This window comes from Papilio machaon, chromosome 22 (genome assembly GCF_912999745.1).
Source record: "Papilio machaon chromosome 22, ilPapMach1.1, whole genome shotgun sequence".
Classification (NCBI taxonomy): domain Eukaryota; kingdom Metazoa; phylum Arthropoda; class Insecta; order Lepidoptera; family Papilionidae; genus Papilio; species Papilio machaon.
The window spans coordinates 2,296,475-2,315,752 of record NC_060007.1 but is presented as its reverse complement, the minus strand read 5'-3'; the positions used below and the strand labels follow the sequence as shown (position 1 = coordinate 2,315,752).

The 19,278-nt window shown below is 33.2% G+C and overlaps 2 protein-coding genes across 5 annotated transcripts; one reads left to right on the top strand and one right to left on the bottom strand.

Moving 5' to 3' along the window:
- Positions 1-1,125: 1,125 nt before the first annotated feature.
- On the bottom strand, positions 1,126-11,058 carry LOC106712580 (nucleosome assembly protein 1-like 1). 3 transcript variants are annotated; one of them, XM_045683499.1, is made up of 10 exons: positions 10,963-11,058; positions 10,483-10,590; positions 7,566-7,773; positions 6,507-6,667; positions 6,021-6,151; positions 5,346-5,506; positions 4,572-4,748; positions 3,767-3,886; positions 1,220-1,348; positions 1,126-1,186 (listed from the first exon to the last, which is right to left on the bottom strand). In XM_045683499.1, the coding sequence occupies exons 2-9, from the start codon at positions 10,581-10,583 to the stop codon at positions 1,229-1,231; spliced, it is 1,179 nt and encodes a 392-aa protein (XP_045539455.1). In that variant the 5' UTR covers positions 10,584-10,590; positions 10,963-11,058; the 3' UTR covers positions 1,126-1,186; positions 1,220-1,228. The 3 variants fall into 3 exon arrangements, with proteins under 3 accessions (XP_045539455.1, XP_045539454.1, XP_045539456.1); XM_045683498.1 differs by having other exon boundaries at positions 1,126-1,348; XM_045683500.1 differs by lacking the exons at positions 1,126-1,186; positions 1,220-1,348 and adding an exon at positions 1,520-2,809.
- Positions 11,059-11,809: 751 nt separating this feature from the next.
- On the top strand, positions 11,810-17,493 carry LOC106712535 (RNA polymerase II-associated factor 1 homolog). Of its 2 annotated transcripts, none has more exons than XM_045683516.1 (10): positions 11,810-11,999; positions 12,085-12,460; positions 12,657-12,946; positions 13,306-13,504; positions 14,001-14,183; positions 15,576-15,655; positions 15,728-15,913; positions 16,340-16,484; positions 16,820-17,014; positions 17,332-17,493. In XM_045683516.1, the coding sequence occupies exons 1-10, from the start codon at positions 11,932-11,934 to the stop codon at positions 17,386-17,388; spliced, it is 1,779 nt and encodes a 592-aa protein (XP_045539472.1). In that variant the 5' UTR covers positions 11,810-11,931; the 3' UTR covers positions 17,389-17,493. The 2 variants fall into 2 exon arrangements, with proteins under 2 accessions (XP_045539472.1, XP_045539471.1); XM_045683515.1 differs by having other exon boundaries at positions 15,728-15,931; positions 16,343-16,484.
- Positions 17,494-19,278: the final 1,785 nt, after the last annotated feature.

Here is a 19,278-nt window from a genome sequence, read left to right as displayed (position 1 = left end):
AAAAGTTATTCATTGGTATTTTTCATATTATACAAATTAAACGAAATTAGAATGCCTCAGTTGGTGATGCATGTTAAAAGAAATCAATCATGATTCTCAGTGATATGGTGTATTATATCATCATGTGTAAAAATAAACCAATTAAAATGTGTAATCTTCAAATATTTCTAACTTGAATTTTGAAGATTAATCGTTGGTTTCTGAGACCAAACCCCTTAAAACATGTTCTCTGTTTTGTCAAAGGTATGTTTATATAGGTATTGTTTTTATAGAGATTTTGGTGTCAGAAACCAATGGTATATAACATTTAAACCAACTAACCAGGGACGTATTTCCATGAAAATGTGTCAATTTTTCTTTCTATTCCTAGAACAATGCCTTTGGCTAATTTCAAAGCTGAAAAAAGAAAAAGAAATGGTTATTTTACTTAACAAAGGTATAAAATATTACAAATATTTAATTTTACGTACCTATTTATATGCTTAAATTTACTCCTAGAGGAAGTACAGAATTACGAATTTTTATTAACCTTCACAAAACTATTTGCTTGATGACATCGCCTTTCTTTTATTAAAATAACTTGAATATAAAAATAATAAGAATTAGGTATAAAATGATAGAGAAACAACAAAAATAATTTAATGTGTAAGTTTTATTTTTTAAAAATGTGTACAAATACACGTTGCGATTGCGATGCGAAGATTACATCAACAACCTGAGAGCTCGTACTCTCGATGTAACAAGGAATCACTTTATCACTAAATATTTATAAGTAGCGACGCTAAATTTAAAAATTGTGAATGGATTACATCGTAATTAACCATACAGTCTTATAGACAGTTAAAATCACCCAACGTGGCGTTAAACAAAAACTGGTATAAAAAAAAATCGCCCGACCGTTTCAAATGGATATAGAATAGCACCTTCATATAGCAAAAATTACATTTACCGAACAAAAAAACGATTGAAGGCGGAAGTTTTCACAGGTTGACCTGAACGAGGAATGTCTGAATTAGGTTTCATCAATTTGACAAGGATAGAAAAATATATATGTTTAAATAAGTGGACGGCCGGCGGTCGAATGTAGCCAGCAAACGAACAAAGCATAGTTTTTTTGTATGTGGAGTGCGCTGGGCGCGGCGACCTCGCGTACAGTTTGGACCTTGAGACGCATGTAGGCGTGTGGGCGTGTTGTGGGCGCGTGTGGGCGCGTGTGGGCGCGCGGGGCCTACTGCTGCTTGCACTCTGCGGGCGCGTCCTGCGGCGCCCCCTTGCCCCCCTTCTTGCCCCGGCGGCGAGGCGCGGGCTCCTCGTCGTCGCTCTCTTCAGACGAGCACTCTTCCTCCTCCTGTTCAAATTCACAATTAAATTCACACAAAACGCCATCTCTCCGTACACTTGTCTTCCCGATACACTATTATACGTGAATTCTGCAACCATCTGCGTTCCTCGTTACAACACGGTAACTAATTCAGCATGCAAACAAGGTGAACGAATATAAAAATAAAACACACTTGGATAAAAAGCATACAATTTTTTTTAATGTCGTCACTGGGACATCATGCCAAAACATATAAGCCATAACCATGTACGTAACACTACCTTAGCAGCCGCAACAGCTACACATTATGCAGACTTCAATAGAAGAAAACATTAAACAAAAATATACAATACATTTAAAAGAAAAACACTTGGAACTAGTTTCACAAAACATTATTAAAGTCATCGCCTACATTAGTCTTTCGTCTTTAGAATCTAGTCAAGTTTTTGACCACAACATGTGAAACTAGAGCAAATGCCTTCATTTTACATATATTGAGTTTTAACAAAATGAAAACGGTCTCATATATGTCATATTTAGAAAAACTATACATATTCCTAGTCCAGTCGGCCGAGTGTATAAATGTATTTTAGAATAAGACAAGATCACAGTTTTTCAGTTATCAATCGATAAGATATAAAAAAAATGCATTTTGGCACTAACAAGAGAGAGATTCGACCATATTCGTGTGACGTGAACATTTCACAATGTTGGAATGCCAGCTTCTCAGAGTAGGAAATAATTAAATAGCCTTAGAGAACATTAATATCACATGAAATTTCTAGTACACAAACAACGTATGTAAAACTCGTAAACAAAATATACGCTATTACAATTATTTATGTATATAATAAATAGAAACGAGAATTGTATATAACTAATCTAGAAATGCAGTATATGTGTTGAATGTCTAACAATTAACATGCATTACATAAGGCACCATTTGTTCTCGCTATGATCTAGCCACGAAGGCTTTCCATCTAAAACATATTTATCTATTAGATTGATAAATCATGCATAGAATTATATATTTATATATAAATGCGAGAAATTCCTAACCTATCTAGCGCAAAAATACTATCAATTTATTAAATTTCACGACGCATTAACACGAACTAGGAAAGACAGAACTCGCGTTCTCGGAACTCTTAGTTCCCGATTCTCAGAGAGTATTAATTATCACTTAACGTCCGAAAAAAAAAATAGGATTTATTTTTGGTACATCGCAAAAATATTCAAGATATGAACATTGATATGACTTTAGCGGTATGAAAAAAAGGCACAATAATTTTGTGTGCAATAAAATAGTTCTCATATAAAACTTAGATCAAATGTGTCGCTAAGTTTTGACCTATGTAGTTCGACTTTTGACCTAAGTAATCGAGGTGGAGGGGCAATAGGCGTGTTGTATCACAAGGGACGGTCGCATCAATCCTCGGCGTCGGAAACCTCCTCAGTGCCGGAATCTTCGTCGGAATAAGAATCCTCCTGAAACCAAATATACCGCTTTTGTTGGTGCAGCCAATGGGGATCCAACCAGACCTGGATATTCACATTGTACTACTCGCTATTTCATAACGCAATACAATATCATACAAACAAAGAAGAACAATACATAAAAAAAACATACATTTTTTCTTATAATTGTATCAAATACACCTCTAAAATCTTGAAGTCTCCTATCATACGATTTTAACGAACACAATGTTTGACGTCAGAAGTAAAATAATCGAAACTTAAACTTAAAAATACGAATACTGTTCTTCTTTTTAAATTTACTCATAATTATATAAAACTAAGACATTTACCATCGTCTGATTGGATGTTCGGGGGACATAATAAAGCTGCAGATATCTACCATGCAGTAAAGCTGACGGACTCAAGTACGAGATGGCTGTAGAATTCACTAACATTAAGCAATACATGCGCGGTATTAAACACTAGTTATAACGTCACGAATTACTTTTTAATGTTAAATACAGTAAATAACTTATAGTACAGAGATGTCCAAACTTTAAAATTAAAAAAAAAAGTATATAAAAGCGTATTTTTTAGGGATTAACTTGCGGGTCGTAGTTTGGACACCGCTGCTGTATAATAATGACTGAGCTTGTATTGTAACACCAAAATAATTATTAAATTTTACACAAATCCTAATAATTTTTTAAACCATGGAATATACATTTTAAATAGCATGTGTTAAATACTATTTGAAAATAGTATAATTTTTTTTTCTTTTTTTTGGAAAATACTTAGAAATTAATTGATAAGTAAAGAGGAACTTTCTACAAAAAGTTAATGATACTAAATGAAATGAACCACTGTATAATACAAATTCAGTATAAGTTTTGTGAGTATTGTTAACCTCCTAATCTCAGAGAATCTCTACCTCCTCCTATTGTCATAGAGTGTACAGAACAAGCTCAGTGCAGGGTGTATTCCTACCTCCTCTTCGTAGTCGTCATCATCATCGTCCAGCCCCTCTCCGGTGTAGATGAGCACAGCGCGAGACACTACACGTTCACGGATGTAGTGCCCGATCTCGAAGTCAGCGGTTAACAGATTCTGTAAGTGTTATGTTAAAGAATATAAAACATTTAAAGAACTAGTAAACTTTGCAAAACCTTCCAAAGAATACGAAAAACACTTTACTCTTAAAACCTTTGTTATATGTTTATAGTTATGGATGGATGTGGGTATAAATATATCTCAAGAACGACTCAACGTATCTTGATGAAATTTGGCGTAAATGTAGGTCATAGTCTGGAAAAACACGAAGGCTACTTAATTTGTTTGTTTTTTTAACACGCGCGGAGGGAGTCGCGGGCGACAGCTAGTGTCTTAATATATTGGTATGGTATACTGTAGCCAGCAAATGTAACACCATCACAGCAGTTAAAAGTTTACAGCAACTTGACAAAAGTGTGCACAAAATTGTAAATATATTTTGCCCAAATTTCATATTACCTTAGAAACTCAAAAAAACCTCAGCAAGGCCAAAGATAATAGAGAGTTTCTCCTTATAATTTCACCTTTTTAAGATGAACCAAAATAAACAAACAGTCAAATCTGAACAAGTCGAGTTGTTGTCCGGTCCTATCGGACAAACTTTATGTAAAAACTCTGATGAGAGTAACATCTATAAGAAAAAAAAATACGGTTCCAAGGACTCTCACTTATCCAGGTTCGTCTGTATTTGATTCAGTTAATGTGATAATGATCCAAGTATTATGTAAAGTAATCTACATACCTGTATATCAGAGTCTGGGTCCTCGGGCACTGCAGGCGGGGAGAAGAAGTTGAAGAAGGAGTCAGCCTGCACCGACTTGGTGACGATGCGTACAGAGCCGCGAGACTTGTGCTTCTGCTTCTTCTTTATTGTCTTCACTGTCACATTCTTGCCCTTCTTCCAGTTTATCTCACAACCCTGCAACATTTATTATCGTTTATTTATCAAAAATCTAATATAATGTCAAAGAAAAGCAAAAATTTTTCAGTTGTATTTTACATTTGTATTTTTTCTCACTCTTTGTAAATTTATAATTCCAGTGTGAAGTGTAAATAAAGTGTGAGTACAGTCTTTGTGTTGATAGACTCCATTCACACAATATTGTTATTTAATTAAATTCAAATATAATCATTTCAAATGTTTATATTTATTTAACTAGCGGTCACACGCGACTTTGTTAGCGCACGGTTTAAAGAAAAAAAGTAACTTATAACATGTCCGCGAATATCAGCTACCATCCCGTCAAAGTCCTTACAACATACAGACAGACATTGTGAGTATGAATTATATTTTTTTTTTCGATATAACATAAACTCCAATTTTATAAATATGTATAGATAAGAATAATAAGTAAGTTAATTAGATTTAAGGCAAATTTAAAAAACCCAAAAATTTGTTATCGAGTCTTGTACACAGTTACTTAGAAAATAGACCATCTTTTACACGAGAAAACTTGCTACATCTATAAAAAAAACTATTTTGCTAGTGAGTAAACTGTTTAGATGCAAACATTACCTTGCAAGAGTAAATCTCTGGTCCCTCAAACTCCAATGGATTGTCATCATCAGGTTTGCACTTCATGGAGTACTCCTTGGTAAGGATTGTGTTGGTGAAGTAGTCGTTGGGAGCGAAGTGGAACTCCAGAGTGAAGCCGAACGGATCCTCGTGCATTTGCACTGCAAATAAACAACATATATGAAAAAATACATAATATTCATTATTTCAAATGAACATGTTTAAAGAAATTAGTGCCTAAAGATGTATCAAAAATGTATAGGTTTATATAGCATTTTGGTGGAAAATGTTAGATTAAGAATGGAAACTGTATTAACTAATGTTGCAAGACAATGTGAAAAGAAATATTGCTAATTTATTGTGCAATAGATTTGTAATATGCCGATTTTTTTTAGGTAAAGTCTATGGTCTATGGCAAGGATCCCCAAATTATTTTGGACAAGTGACCCCCTTTTCCAAAATGAACCATTTCCACAGAGCCTCATGGCTAAATTATCTACTTTTAACACCAATTTTTATTATTATTAATTCTGACTTAGGTCAATAGAAGACAGAGTGAGAATTAGCAATGCTTTAAGTTCAATATCGACCCCTTTGGTAATCCCTGGTCTATGGTCTACTTTAAGTCTATGGTGGAATAGGTCTCGTAAATCATAATATTTATTTATTGCCTACCTCTGATATCCTGCAGGCATTTGATGATAGGTTCGTCATGCTCCTGCATCATTTCATTGAGCATGGCCACATTTTTAAAGATGGTGTACCAAAAGTCTGGTATACCCTTGACATTGGGGTCCATTGGTGGTCTGTAAAAACATGTTAGATGTTAACAATATTTATATGATGCCGATGTCATGTGATGTAACATAGTGAATGCCTCAGTTGGTGATGCATGTTAAAAGAAATCAATCATGATTCTCAGTGAAATGGTGTATTATGTCATCATTTAAAAACTAAATCTAACTATTTATTTTTGGTATTTTTAATAAATATCTATTTTCAAAAATGCTGTTATGGAATTTCCTCAAATTTTTCTATGACAGACTATTAACGCGGCTATTCTTTACAAGATTAAAAAGAAAGAAAACAAACTGACTATAAAAATCTAGGGTTTTAGAGCTATCTCACTATTTATGACTTGGTTTTGTTAAGAACACTTACTCTGCAGGTTTATTATCGTTGCCCTCCTTTTTGTCTTCGCCCTCCGTCAGTGATGCGTTCTGCACGGCGCGTGCCAGCTCCTCCTCCTCAGAATCATCACGCCAGGGGTTCTGGCACTCTTCATCTGTAGGCTCGTAGTGACCATTCACTATTTGTGCTCGCTAAAAACATAAATTTTATTATTAAAAACATTAAGTGTAACAGAACTGTACAATACGACAAGCGAAAATAAGTGTAAGCCTGAGGAATTGGGTTGGCTGCAGTGATCTGTGACCTGCCCTCACATAAAAAATCGTAGCCCCTATTAATAACTAGGCAGTAGAGTTCTTGCACAATGTCACCAACATCTTGTACTGATCGATTTTCATTCTCCAAATCAAGCTAAACAAGATTAATTTTTGTATATTTCAATGCTTATCTTAAGAGATAAGCATTGATAACTCAATAAGTTGAGTCATTGATTTATAAAAGCAAAAGCATATGACTAAGAAAATTAAGTAACAAGCGGCCACCAGTTGGTTTGTATTGGTTAGTAAAAATTTGAATTCTTGAAAGTAATTCGTCATTCCTAAACTAGATGGCACGTATAGACCAATTAAACCAGATATTTCTTAAGAAGGAAGCGGTCAATTTGATTCAATCAAGCTTTGTAGTTATAATCCAAAAATTAATAGACTTTGTGACTGTGTCATTTAGTCACTATTGGGATCTTGGTTCAATGTTAATCTACTAACAAAAGTTGCTTATGTAAAAAATTATTAGTTAGCAATTTTTTATCTTTTTTAATCATCTACCAACAGTTGTAATAAATCAAGTTTAAAAACAGTTACCAATGTAATACAATAGTAAATATAATACACAACAGACTGAGATATTTTTTCTTTTAAAAATCTGAACTTGTCTTTGAAATTCCACTATTGTGATACTTGTATTGACCCATTCTATTATCTCTTTTTTAAAGAGAATTATAGGGTCCCCCTATCACCCAAATTTATTTTACAAGTGTTTCAACATAGAAAGCTAATAGTAACATTAGTAAACGTTAAGATAACCACATACCTTTTCAAAGAGTGGTTTGTATAGTTTTTCGTATTTGCACTCGAGGGCGTGCACCTCGCTGTAGAACTTGGCCTCGATGTCAACAAAGTCCTTCTGCAGGGAGCGAAGTGCGCGGATGCGCCGGCGCACGTTCGGCGGTAGCGACGCAAGCGTCTCCGCATGGATGCGGTTCGTTATCGCCGCTAACATCTCGCCGCGGGTCAGGCCACTGTGAAAAAGACTTCTCAATAAATAGATCAATTCAATGAAGAGTTACATGGTATCAAATCTCATGATATATGAACTTCATCGGATGGGTATAAATCCTCACGCCCATTATTAGAGGCGTAGGGCATAGATATATAATTATTTATTTGCCATAATGCTTGTACAACTCTTTCCTCATTCCTTGCATCTAGGCATGCTTCGTCAGAACCTCACGATACAGACATTCTTCAGTCAACGATATATTTTGTGGGATAGACTCAAATAATATGACTATTATTTACAAACACTATAAGAGAAATATTCAAAGTTTTGGGAAGAGTTTGTTCATATGGTATGTAGGTCATACAACAGAAGCTAATGTAATATACATTAGCTTCTGTAATGTATATTATCTTGTGATATCAAGGTTCTCTAAATATATTTTTGTCTAATCGTAAGATCGTAAAAGCCAGATCACAACGCGTTAATGTATACAGATACGCCTTTGACGTATGTAAACGTAGTTGTAGTAGAACAAACTTTTACATATATGTTGCAACATTGAAATAGTGGACTTTTATTAAAAACCCTTTTTATTAGTACCCGACTGACAGACAAGATGGATTTTATTTCGAGCGTATGAAATTTTTTATTTATGTGGTATGTTCTTTGTGACTGGCTGGAACTGAAATTGACTATTCCATCTCTGAGTGCGATAATAAGAGTAGTCATTTTTTTTTTCTTAATAAATAGTGTTCACGTGTTCTGTATTAAAGTAGAGGTAGCTATCTAATTATGGTCTACGTCTAGGATACGAACATTCTAGTCATGTTAGTCATTGCGAGTAATGATTAGTTTTTTGCGTAACTTCGTTACGCTCAAGTGCGGAATAGAATTCGAGGCATTGGAGTATCGTATGAGATGTCAGGGCTATTGCACACCAAGTAGAGTGTGACTCATTGGTCCAATGACCTGTAATCTTGAGTGCTCGAGACTGAATCAGGTTCTTATAGCGAAAACGAATTAGGGTGACCACGTGCGTTTTTATGAAATTAATTATATTTTAGTCAAAGATATGATAAACTTAGTAAACCGGGAATGGCCTAGACTAGAATAATTAATGGAATATTAGATTTTTTTTCTGAATTTCTATAAAATCTTATTAAAAGTATAAAGAAGAATGTTATAAAAAAAATGAAAACATAAGGAGGATTTCTTAGTTCACTACTGTATTCTATACGAAATATAGAATTTTAGTTTATAAATAAAACATGAGCCGACGCTACTTTGGTCCTTCAAGGAACGTAACCTTACTAAAAAAACCGGAAACCCGTTATGCATGTTTTATGAGCTGATCATTTTAAGTCAGATAGGCTTCTGCCATTTCGTACTGGTCCTTACTTCATGGAATAGTTGACTATAATTTGCTTAGAGTATAAATATAAGTATCACGATTGAGAATAAACCAATAAACTTCCGTTAGTTTTACATGTAAAATATTTTTTCCACGTATCGTTACGTGTTATAAATTAATAACGATGTAATTATGACCCATCATTACACACAAAGCCGCCTTAAATAGATCCACTGCGTAAAACGTAACAACATCCAACTAAATTTATCCAGATATAAAAATTGTTTCTTCGTATCTTACTTCGAAACGGAAGAAACTAGGGCAAGTTGAATGAGTAACTATAAGGTATTCGGTGATGCACAACCGTCAAGAATCTTTAGACGTTAACTTCTTACATGACACATCTGTTGGCCTATTACCAATTCAAATCTTAGACTAATAGCATTTTTTTAATTATAATTGTTAACATTTTACTGTGCGTAATTGAGTCTTTCTTCAGAATGAGATAGAACATAAATTACTCGATTCCGAAATTTTTTACATGATAAGACATATTTTGACGTGAAAGTTGATAATTAAAAGTACTTTATTTATAACCATTACGTGTCTACAAACTCGCAATATATTATTGCTAAAGATGTCCAGACAAAATCGTGAGGAGCGCTTAGTAACTTACGGCGCCTTCCCCCGGTTAGAGCGATGACCTTGTAAACGGTCAGAATTGGCTGGATGCTGACGAAAACGCTTACATAGAAGCACTATCAAGTATTAAATATGAACTGTCCTAGCGATTCAAGATTTCATCTTTAAATCTTTAACCACAGATCATATTTATTAGATAGATGATCAGATTTATAATTTTAAAATCACCTGGCTACATATTTTTAGATGAAGTTAGCTTTTATTTGTTTTATGGATTTTTTTAACAAAGCGGTTTACGCAATGGATCGTTTGTCTACTCTAGATATGGATTTTGCAGTAAAATGCAATGTTTTGTGAAGAGAATAACACATAGACGATTGTACAATATATTCTAGATTAAGAATCTCGATATTAGTTATAATCGTTGTGAAAGAAAGCAATAAATTGATTATCTTAAAAAAAAACTAAAGTAAAATACATCTAGAAGAAATTGTGGAAATATTCATTCTTATACAAACAATTCTCAAATTTATAATTTTTAACGACCTTGTGAGTGTAGCACTTGCCCTCAATTGGCACCGGCATTTGAGTATACACGTGTTTCTTGTCACACATACTTTTTATATAGAAAAATAAACATAAACCATAAAAATTTGATGATTAGAGAAATTAAATCAATTATTTTACGTAACAAAACAAAAAAGAGTTACCATGGAAACAAAATTAGTCTCTTACCTTTGCATCAGGTGTTGGGCAAGTTCGCCGCCGCCAACGATCTCCTCTTCTCCTGACTCCATCTCGGAAGTAGCATCACCGGCACGTTCCACAGTACCCATATTGTATCTAAAAAAAGTATGGTTTTTACTTCTTCGCGCCACGTTGGTGGAAGTTGCACACACCGGGTTTGAATAAGGAACTTGACAATTTCTTTTTCTCTTATAAAACGTAATATAACATGATTTAATTCACTAAATCATCCAAGGATTCCGACATTCGTAAAACTAAACGTATTTTTTTATAAAAACATTATGCGCAGTAGTTCGCAAAAATCATTTCGGCAGTAACCACATGGTCTTATAATTTTCTATGGAAAAAAGACGGTTTCAATAAATTGACTTTTAATTTCGTATTCCCATCGATTTGACATTAAGATTTAACTGATTTTTTATTTTTAAGATACCTTATTTTATCAAATTTGTGGCAATAGCAACGTACCTCTTAGCCGACAATTGTAAGAAAAGAAAGATGGCGGCGCAATATCAGCAGCGAATGAAATAGAACCACTAAAATGCCACCAAGCGAAGTTGCACTAAAATCGTTTCCGGACAAAATAAATTGCCATATTAAAAAAGTGGATCATTTGAAACGGATTTACTTTAAATTGACGAGTTTTATATGTTTAAGTAAACTACACAATTTGGGTCACTTTAATTAACATAATATATTAATTATTGTCAAACAAAAAGTCCTTTTACTGTACTACATCAGAGACATTATATTAAAGTGCCGTAAGAATGTGATAAAAGAGAGGGATCCAGATTCTTTACTAACAAAAAATAATATTTTACTTACGTTAGGATGTCAGTACCAGGCGGAATTCAATGTTATTTGACATCCACAAATTGACGAAAAATCCTAAAGAGTGTCTTGGACGTTTGTAAACATGTCAAAAATTTACTTTTAAAAGCGAACGCCAAGATTATCAAGTTTGTTTGTTTCCGAGAAGATTCCCAGATTCCGCAAGCGAAAAATTCAGAAAAACCACCGTTTCAAACTATAAAAACTACATAAATTAAGACTCTGTGTTGTACGTTTTGTTGGTAGGATGTATGGAATGATAACAAATATTGATTTTATACAACTATTGTATAGTAATATAGTGTTATATAGTACTTATAGTTCTACTTTTACAAGCATAGAGGAATACAGTGACCTAAAATTTAAATAATACCTTTATTCGAAGCCTAAAAAATGATCTTCACATCACATGGACCAAGAATATATACAGCTTCGTATATTTTCGTTATCTGTCCTCCTTGTTGGCAAAGTGTCAAGTGTCAACTTGGTGTCAAAGTCAAAAACTGTCTAATTTTTCGTTTTCAATTTGTGTGTTCGCATCATATTCTATTCATACAATTTTCATGTTGAGTTAATATGTATTAGTTGCTACAAAAATATATAGAGATGCCGCCAACTGTTCAAACTAATGAGCCCGAGCGCGAAAAACGTCCGCAGAGGACAGGTGAAAGAAGGTTAGTGTATATGCGTTTTTAAAATGTATTTAAATTATAAATAAGTAAATATTTCTTGGGTAATATCTGTATATAATGTTTTCAGATCTGAATTAGTGACACGGGTCAAATATTGCAATACACTGCCAGATATACCATTTGATTTGAAATTTATTACATATCCATTTCCTTCGACGCGATTCATTCAGTACAACCCGACATCTTTAGAGAAAAACTATCGCTATGAAGTGTTAACTGAGCACGATTTGGGAGTGCACATAGATTTAATAGACCGAGACATATATCAGGGAGATGGTAATGCCACTTTGGATGTAGCCGATGAAAAGCTTTTGGAAGATGATGTTCTTACACCTCAAGACTCCAAAAGATCTCGTCATCATGCTAAAAACGTATCTTGGTTGCGACGCTCTGAGTACATTTCAACTGAACAGACAAGATTTCAACCACAATCTATGGAAAAGGTAACAATTTTCTCATTTACTATTTCAACTAAAGCTCAACTACTCTTAAACCTTTCTAATGTGACTAAATTAATTAGTGATGAGATGTAAAGCAATAAATACCATGTAATATTTTATTCTTTATTTAACCAAGTATTTAGTTTAAAAAAACTGGTTTTCTAAAAAAAAAATGATTTATAAAAAATCTGTCTTACAGGTTGAAGCCAAAGTCGGTTACAATGTTAAAAAGATATTCAGTGAAGAGACATTGTATATGGACAGGGACAGTCAGATTAAGGCCATTGAAAAAACATTTGAAGACAACAAAAAGCCCATAGAGAAGCATTACAGTAAACCTGGTGTGACACCAGTCGAGGTTATGTCTGTATTCCCTGACTTTGATATGTGGAAATATCCATGTGCTCAGGTCATCTTTGACACAGATCCTGCACCATCTGATAAGAATATTGCAGGACAGATTGAAGCCATGTCACAAGCTATGATTCGGTAAGTGTTCAGTACGCTTTTTTGTTAATTTATCTGGATTTTCTCTTTTTTACATGTAAAACTGTAATGTCTTAATGATTGAATCAATTCAATCTGAAATATAAAATTGGGGCTTTAATTGCATTGATGGATAAAATAGGTCAATGGAATAAAACAACTTTTTTCAGATCAAAGTCCCTATAAAAATAAAGAAAGAAAAAAAAAGCAACAAACACTTTCCTCTTTTACTTGTTTTGGTTATTTGTTGAAATGAAATAAAACCTCATTTTAATAAATAAGTAAATATTTTCATTTTAGTCAGAATTATACAAGAAAGGTATGATTCATTTCAAATAAACAATATTTTTATTTTATTTCAGAGGTGTGATGGATGAAAGCGGTGAACAATTTGTAGCTTACTGTCTTCCGACTGAAGAAACTATACAGAAACGTCGCCGTGATGTCACGGAAGGCATACCGTACATGGATGGTGATACATACGAATATAAAATGGCGAGAGAATACAATTGGAATGTCAAGAGTAAAGCCTCTAAAGGTTATGAAGAAAATTATTTCTTGGTAAGCAGGCACTATCTAAGTCACCATTTTACAACTCTGAATATGGCAGTGATAAGGCAGTATATCAATAGATCCATGGCTCCTACGAATAAGGGCCAATACACAAATTGACAACTTTACAGGAGAGGCACTCAAAGTTTCAACCATATAGGAAAAGATGCCACATAGGCCTTTTTACTTTAGCAAAAAAACATGTTTACGCCGCTAGATGTGTTTAGTGCATGTTGTTAAATAGACTAAGACATAGCTTTTTACATAGAAAAGTAAAAATCATCAATTTGTTACTTTGTTTACATAAGAACCATTGAGATAGAACATTATGAACCACACCATACTTTCAAAAAAGTTGTACCGGTACAGTGTTTTGTGTCTAGTTTGACACTTGTGACAGATAGTGATATCTATTTATTGCACCTAATGTCCACTCCATTACCTGTTATATAATTAAATCTCTTTTTCCTCGCATATTAGTTTATATTTTGTTTATTTTTTTTAGGTTGTCCGCAACCATTGTGTGTACTACAATGAGTTAGAGACTCGTGTACGTTTATCGAAGCGTCGCGCAAGGGCTGGTGTGGCAGCGCAGGCTCTTACTCGTCTCGTGGTGACGCATAGACCTCTTAGCGCGGCTGAGCATCGCATGCTAAGACTGAGGGAGAAACAGTTGGAACCCGCTCAGGTATATATACTTTATAGTGCTAGTTATAATGACTTTATTAGATACACATAAGAAATGCTTCATGCGACAGTCTTGAGCGGGAGCTGTTGTTTTTTTTTTATCTAGGACAATAAAACAGTATATGAGCCGTTTATTTTGAAAGTGACCTAACTCCGTTTTTCAGTTTTTTGCCGGTTACCATTGTTACATGTACAACTTCATGTTATTTATCAGTGAAACACTTCAGATTGCTTATATTCAGAGAAAATACGATACATTTTTTACACATAAGTTTTCCGAATGAATTGAATAACTGAGCCGTGTAGTTTCAAAGTGGCCCAACTCCATTTATAGTTACATCAAGTTATTGTTTCATGCATCTTAAAACATATTAAAAAATTAAGAAGTGAAAAACACATCATAGCTTACAGTGACATGTGCACCGGGCAAAATAGAAACATTAAAGTAGCTTTAATGTGGTTGAAAATTGTCCAAGCTTTGGATAATAATGTAGAAATTATAGATCATAATTTTTTAATATCAGGACATTCGTTTTTACCAATTGATAGAGATTTTGCCGTGGTAGAAATGGCATTAAAAAAATAATTAACTGTACGTTCCCCAAGATTATTACAAGATTAATAAAAAGTGTCGGAAGGATAATAATTTTATTCTAAATGAAATAAGACAGGAAGATTTTGTAGCGACAAAATTATTAGAAGAGGCAATTTTTAAAAGAGTAAAAAATTCTGATGGAGAATCAGTAAACTGGTTAAGAATGTGTTGGATGCGTTTTGTCAGAAATGAACCCTATAAATTTTTTTATAAGACATCCATGAATGAAAATGAAAATTTTAAAGTTCTGTATTTATTACCACGTCGGGGTAGTCTAGTAAATTGTTTTGTAATAAATTTATGTTTGTAATTTTCTATGTTCTGTAATTAAAAAATGTTTTGAATCGCAGAAATTATGTTTCCGAAGTGTTTTCAACATATGCAAAACAAATTCCGGGTTTTTTTTTTTCAATTTGAAACATCTTAAATTATGTTGAATGGACTTGGGCACCTTCAAATTTTATAATGAATCTGGCTGTTAATTTTGAAAGTGGCCCAACTCCATTCTTGATAAGAAAACGCACGTTATTTACTTAATAATTGCCACTATTTTAACAGGAACTTAAAATTTAACATCCTTAGATACGCTTAAGCAGTATGACTCCTTAGTATCTTATACGTATATTTTTAAATTCATTGAAACGCAAAACTTTCAATATCTCGATTTGAAGATAAATGGAGTTAGGCCACTTTCAAAATAAGCGGCTCATATGTTGAATCTCATTTATCCTGATTAAAATGATAGTAAAAAGGCCTGTTTGAAACTTAATTAAAAATGGTAAAAATATATTTTGACAGGAAGAAGATGAAGAGGAGGAGGAGGATGAAGAGGAAGATGAGGAAGAAGAAAAACAGGAACAAAATGAAGAAAAAGAAAGGTAAAGTGAAAGTCAAGTGAAACATTGAAATTCTCAACTCCTATCAACTATTATTTTTATGGAATCTTACAGGTCACGTTCCCGTTCTAAATCCGGATCTAAATCACCACAAGGTTCAGAACATTCGAAGGAATCCAACAGATCCAGGTCAGCTTCCCGTGAAAAGTCTAGGTCAAGATCCAAATCGAAGTCTAAATCTAGAAGCCGCTCGCGATCTGCTTCTGGATCACGGAAGTCTAGATCCAGGTCTGGATCTGCACAGTCTGGTTCTGCTAGGTGAGTACTTATAGGTATTTATTTATAGAGATATTTATTTATTTATTTCTTAGGGTCCTTCAAGAAGCGAGCGTATCACCATCTCAAAGACCGGCAACGCATCTGCGATTCCTCTGGTATTGCAGATGTCCATGGGCGTCGATGAACACCTTGGTGTTCTCGCTGCTCGTTTGCCCCCTTCTATTATAAAAAAAAAAAAAAATTGCTGTAAGGGATTATGACAGTTTTTGAACTGACCTTTAAATTGGTATTTGTTTTCATAGGTTGATATTTGACAAAATGTAATTTCAGAATTGTCTAAGACACCAACTTGTTTGGCGAGTTCACTTTATTACGAAAAAACTATAGTGGTACTAATAACAATTGTCAATTATTTGATACTTTAACTGCTGTATGTTCTCTTGTAATCAGGTCAGGATCGGGCAGATCTCGTTCTGGATCTAGGGCATCATCTCGGGCGTCGTCGCGCGCTAGTTCTAAAAGCGGCAAAGGATCTCGGGCCAGTTCAGCGAGCGGACGTGGCTCTAGAGCCAGTTCTAAAGCTAGCGGCAAGGTAACAAACTCAATGACTCTACTTGATATTCTTCAAAAAAATTAAACAAATTAACTTACTTTTTTTAAACTGCTAAGCGTATAATTCAGTATGCAGTGGATAATGTCCACTGCATAATGACCTCTTGTAGTCTTCGTACATATATGAATGTGTTTTATTGAATGATGCAAATTAAGACAGCCTTACTGTTAGACCCAGAATTGTTAAAACCAGTTTTTGGGTAAAGATTTCTCATATTAAATCATCTACACTTGGGTACTTTAATAATGACATAAATTGTGACAAGTTATAATTTAAAATATGCATATTTAATTAAATTTTTAATTTTTTAAAAGGGTTCAAAAGCTAGTTCTAAGGCAAGTTCCCGCGCCACCTCGCGCGCCAGCCGCAGATCTTCTCGAGCATCATCACGCGCTTCTTCCAAAGCGTCAGAATCTAAAGCATCTTCTAGAGCTAGCTCGAGAAAGAACTCCGGATCCGGTAGCGGTTCAGACAGGTCCAGAAGTCGGTCGGCAAGTGGTTCTAGACAGGTATGTGGTAAAAAATGTATACTAGCGTCTCACTACTGGAAATATTACGTTTATTTTCTCAGGTAAATAGACAAACAATATATCCTAGGTTTGCTGATATTGAGTTTTCTGTTCAGAAACATTCATACAAAAAAATCTTAGTATAAAGTAATAGAAACCAATAGATTCTTCAATGCTTTCTATTTTATTTCATCAGATGTCTTCTGTAATTCGGTTGGTAAAAAAAATTGCAAATGATAATGTCTTTTAGTTGAAAAATGGAAAACATTCTATTTATAGAACGGTTTGATGATTTAAACACATTTGTATAATTTTAGGGTTCCCGTAGCGGTTCAGCATCGAGTGCCTCTTCGAAGCGCAGCGGCTCTGACTAAATGAAATCACATCGCTTCATTTGACATATCTACTATCTTATAAATCATTGTGTAACTTCATGAATTATATAAAATCTGAATATAAATAAAATGATTGACATTTTTTGTTTGTGTTTTTATTCCTATAATAAGCCTAGTACGAATGTTTAATTTGTATCATCTGTGCGTTAATTTGAATTTTTTCGCTATTATGGGTAAAATGAATCATCAGATAAAGTTAATTAAAAAAAAAATACAGGTCGTGTTGCAATAATTTTATTAGTGTAGTTAAAAAAATGTATTTGTTTTAACAAAAGTAAAAAACATGGTTTACCAGCTGTTGACATTTCATTTAGATTAAGGTTATAAATGTAAAAGTTTTAAAATAGCTTCTTATTTTTATATATGTAAACTATTTCTAGTTTTAAAAAACTTATTTCAATTACATTTCATACATTTGAAAATTATTTTTTACATTAATAATTTTCGTTGCTAATAATAATTGTATATTTGTTTAAAATTATTAAAATTTCATTAAAAAAAGGTCAGTTTATTTGATATCAAAATATTAATAATATTATGTTTTACTATTTGAACATAATTTATGTTCATTTATGTGATAAGTTTTATTATAAAGTATACATGTCATAAATTTTTTCCAATATTGTATAATTTAGATAAAAATATTCGCACTTGTCTCATAATAAAAAAAAACTGCACATGGCAACATTAAATATGAAGAAAATCAACATATTTTACATTCAATAAAAAAATCATCCATTCTTAATTCCGAATTTTATACATCCAAATACATTGAAAACCATTATATTTTATAAAACAATCAATAAGCGAGAGTCCATCATCAGTCCAGTCCCATCTGACGACCTCTATAAGAGAGAAACTCTGTTAAGAAAGAAACCCCTCATAAAGGAAAAAAATGTTGCGGTACCCAGGACTCTCACTTATCGCGTTCAACTGTATTTCTTAGTTGTTTTTAGCCGACTTCAAAAAGAAGGAGGTTATCAATTCGATTGGTTTTTTTTAATGTTATTTTGTAGGTGTGATAAGTGAAAAAAAAACTTAATTTGTAAATATCAATATAGCACACAACCGCAATAAATTTAATAATATAGCAGGTATTTAAAATATAAATTACAGTTTTTTTTTCCATAGACAAATCACAGACATTTATTGTTTTGAGAGCTACAATTATAAGAAAGTATATTTTAAACTTTTTTAATAAAAGGAATGTAACTGATTTCGTTATATACATAGGTGGGCACAGTTAATCAAAAAGTTAACTTCGTTAATCGTTAATTCGTTAAATAAAAATTTAACTTCGTTAATCGTTAAAGCGTTTAATTTACGAAAATTTAACGCAAGTTAAAGTTAACAGTTAAAGTTAATTTCTGTTTATATCACGAGTATAAGGCGCAAGCGGGAAATGGCCATATGAATAATCTCCGAATCGTATGGACCGATTTTGTCGAGACTTTCAATAGAACTTAGGCTATTTTTTTACTGAGCTTACGAAATCTCGGGCGATCGCTAATCCTATCTATAGTTTAGTTATATAATATACTAAAATATAATTTAGACAATAGGAGCGATGTACTAATGCCTGTACCATAATAATGACATAGCATACACTAGTTACACACACTTATATACTACACTGACAATGATGGACAATTGACTTTTTCAGTCAATTTTTTTATCGACTATCCGACGTCACGGAATTAGAGAGCTAACTAAATTTAGACAATACAAATTTTCTATTAAACATTAAGACATGTGATAATATTCAAAAGAAAACAATCAAAACTTTTGTGCAGTATTTACATTTACCTCTTACTATTTGCACCCGGATATTCATTTGCTCATACTACAACAACTGAACATTTAATTTTA

What these genes read in the sequence shown, in the direction of transcription:
- LOC106712580 (XM_045683498.1), bottom strand. Translation starts at nt 10,583, where the DNA reads ATGGGTACTGTGGAACGTGCCGGTGATGCTACTTCCGAGATGGAGTCA. An exon ending in AACGATAATAAACCTGCAGA is followed by an intron (nt 6,152 to 6,506) that starts GTAAGTGTTCTT and finishes ATGTTTTTACAG; the next exon opens with ACCACCAATGGACCCCAATG. An exon ending in ACCCAGACTCTGATATACAG is followed by an intron (nt 3,887 to 4,571) that starts GTATGTAGATTA and finishes TAACACTTACAG; the next exon opens with AATCTGTTAACCGCTGACTT.
- LOC106712535 (XM_045683515.1), top strand. Translation starts at nt 11,932, where the DNA reads ATGCCGCCAACTGTTCAAACTAATGAGCCCGAGCGCGAAAAACGTCCG. An exon ending in CAGAGGACAGGTGAAAGAAG is followed by an intron (nt 12,000 to 12,084) that starts GTTAGTGTATAT and finishes TAATGTTTTCAG; the next exon opens with ATCTGAATTAGTGACACGGG. An exon ending in CAAAATGAAGAAAAAGAAAG is followed by an intron (nt 15,656 to 15,727) that starts GTAAAGTGAAAG and finishes GGAATCTTACAG; the next exon opens with GTCACGTTCCCGTTCTAAAT.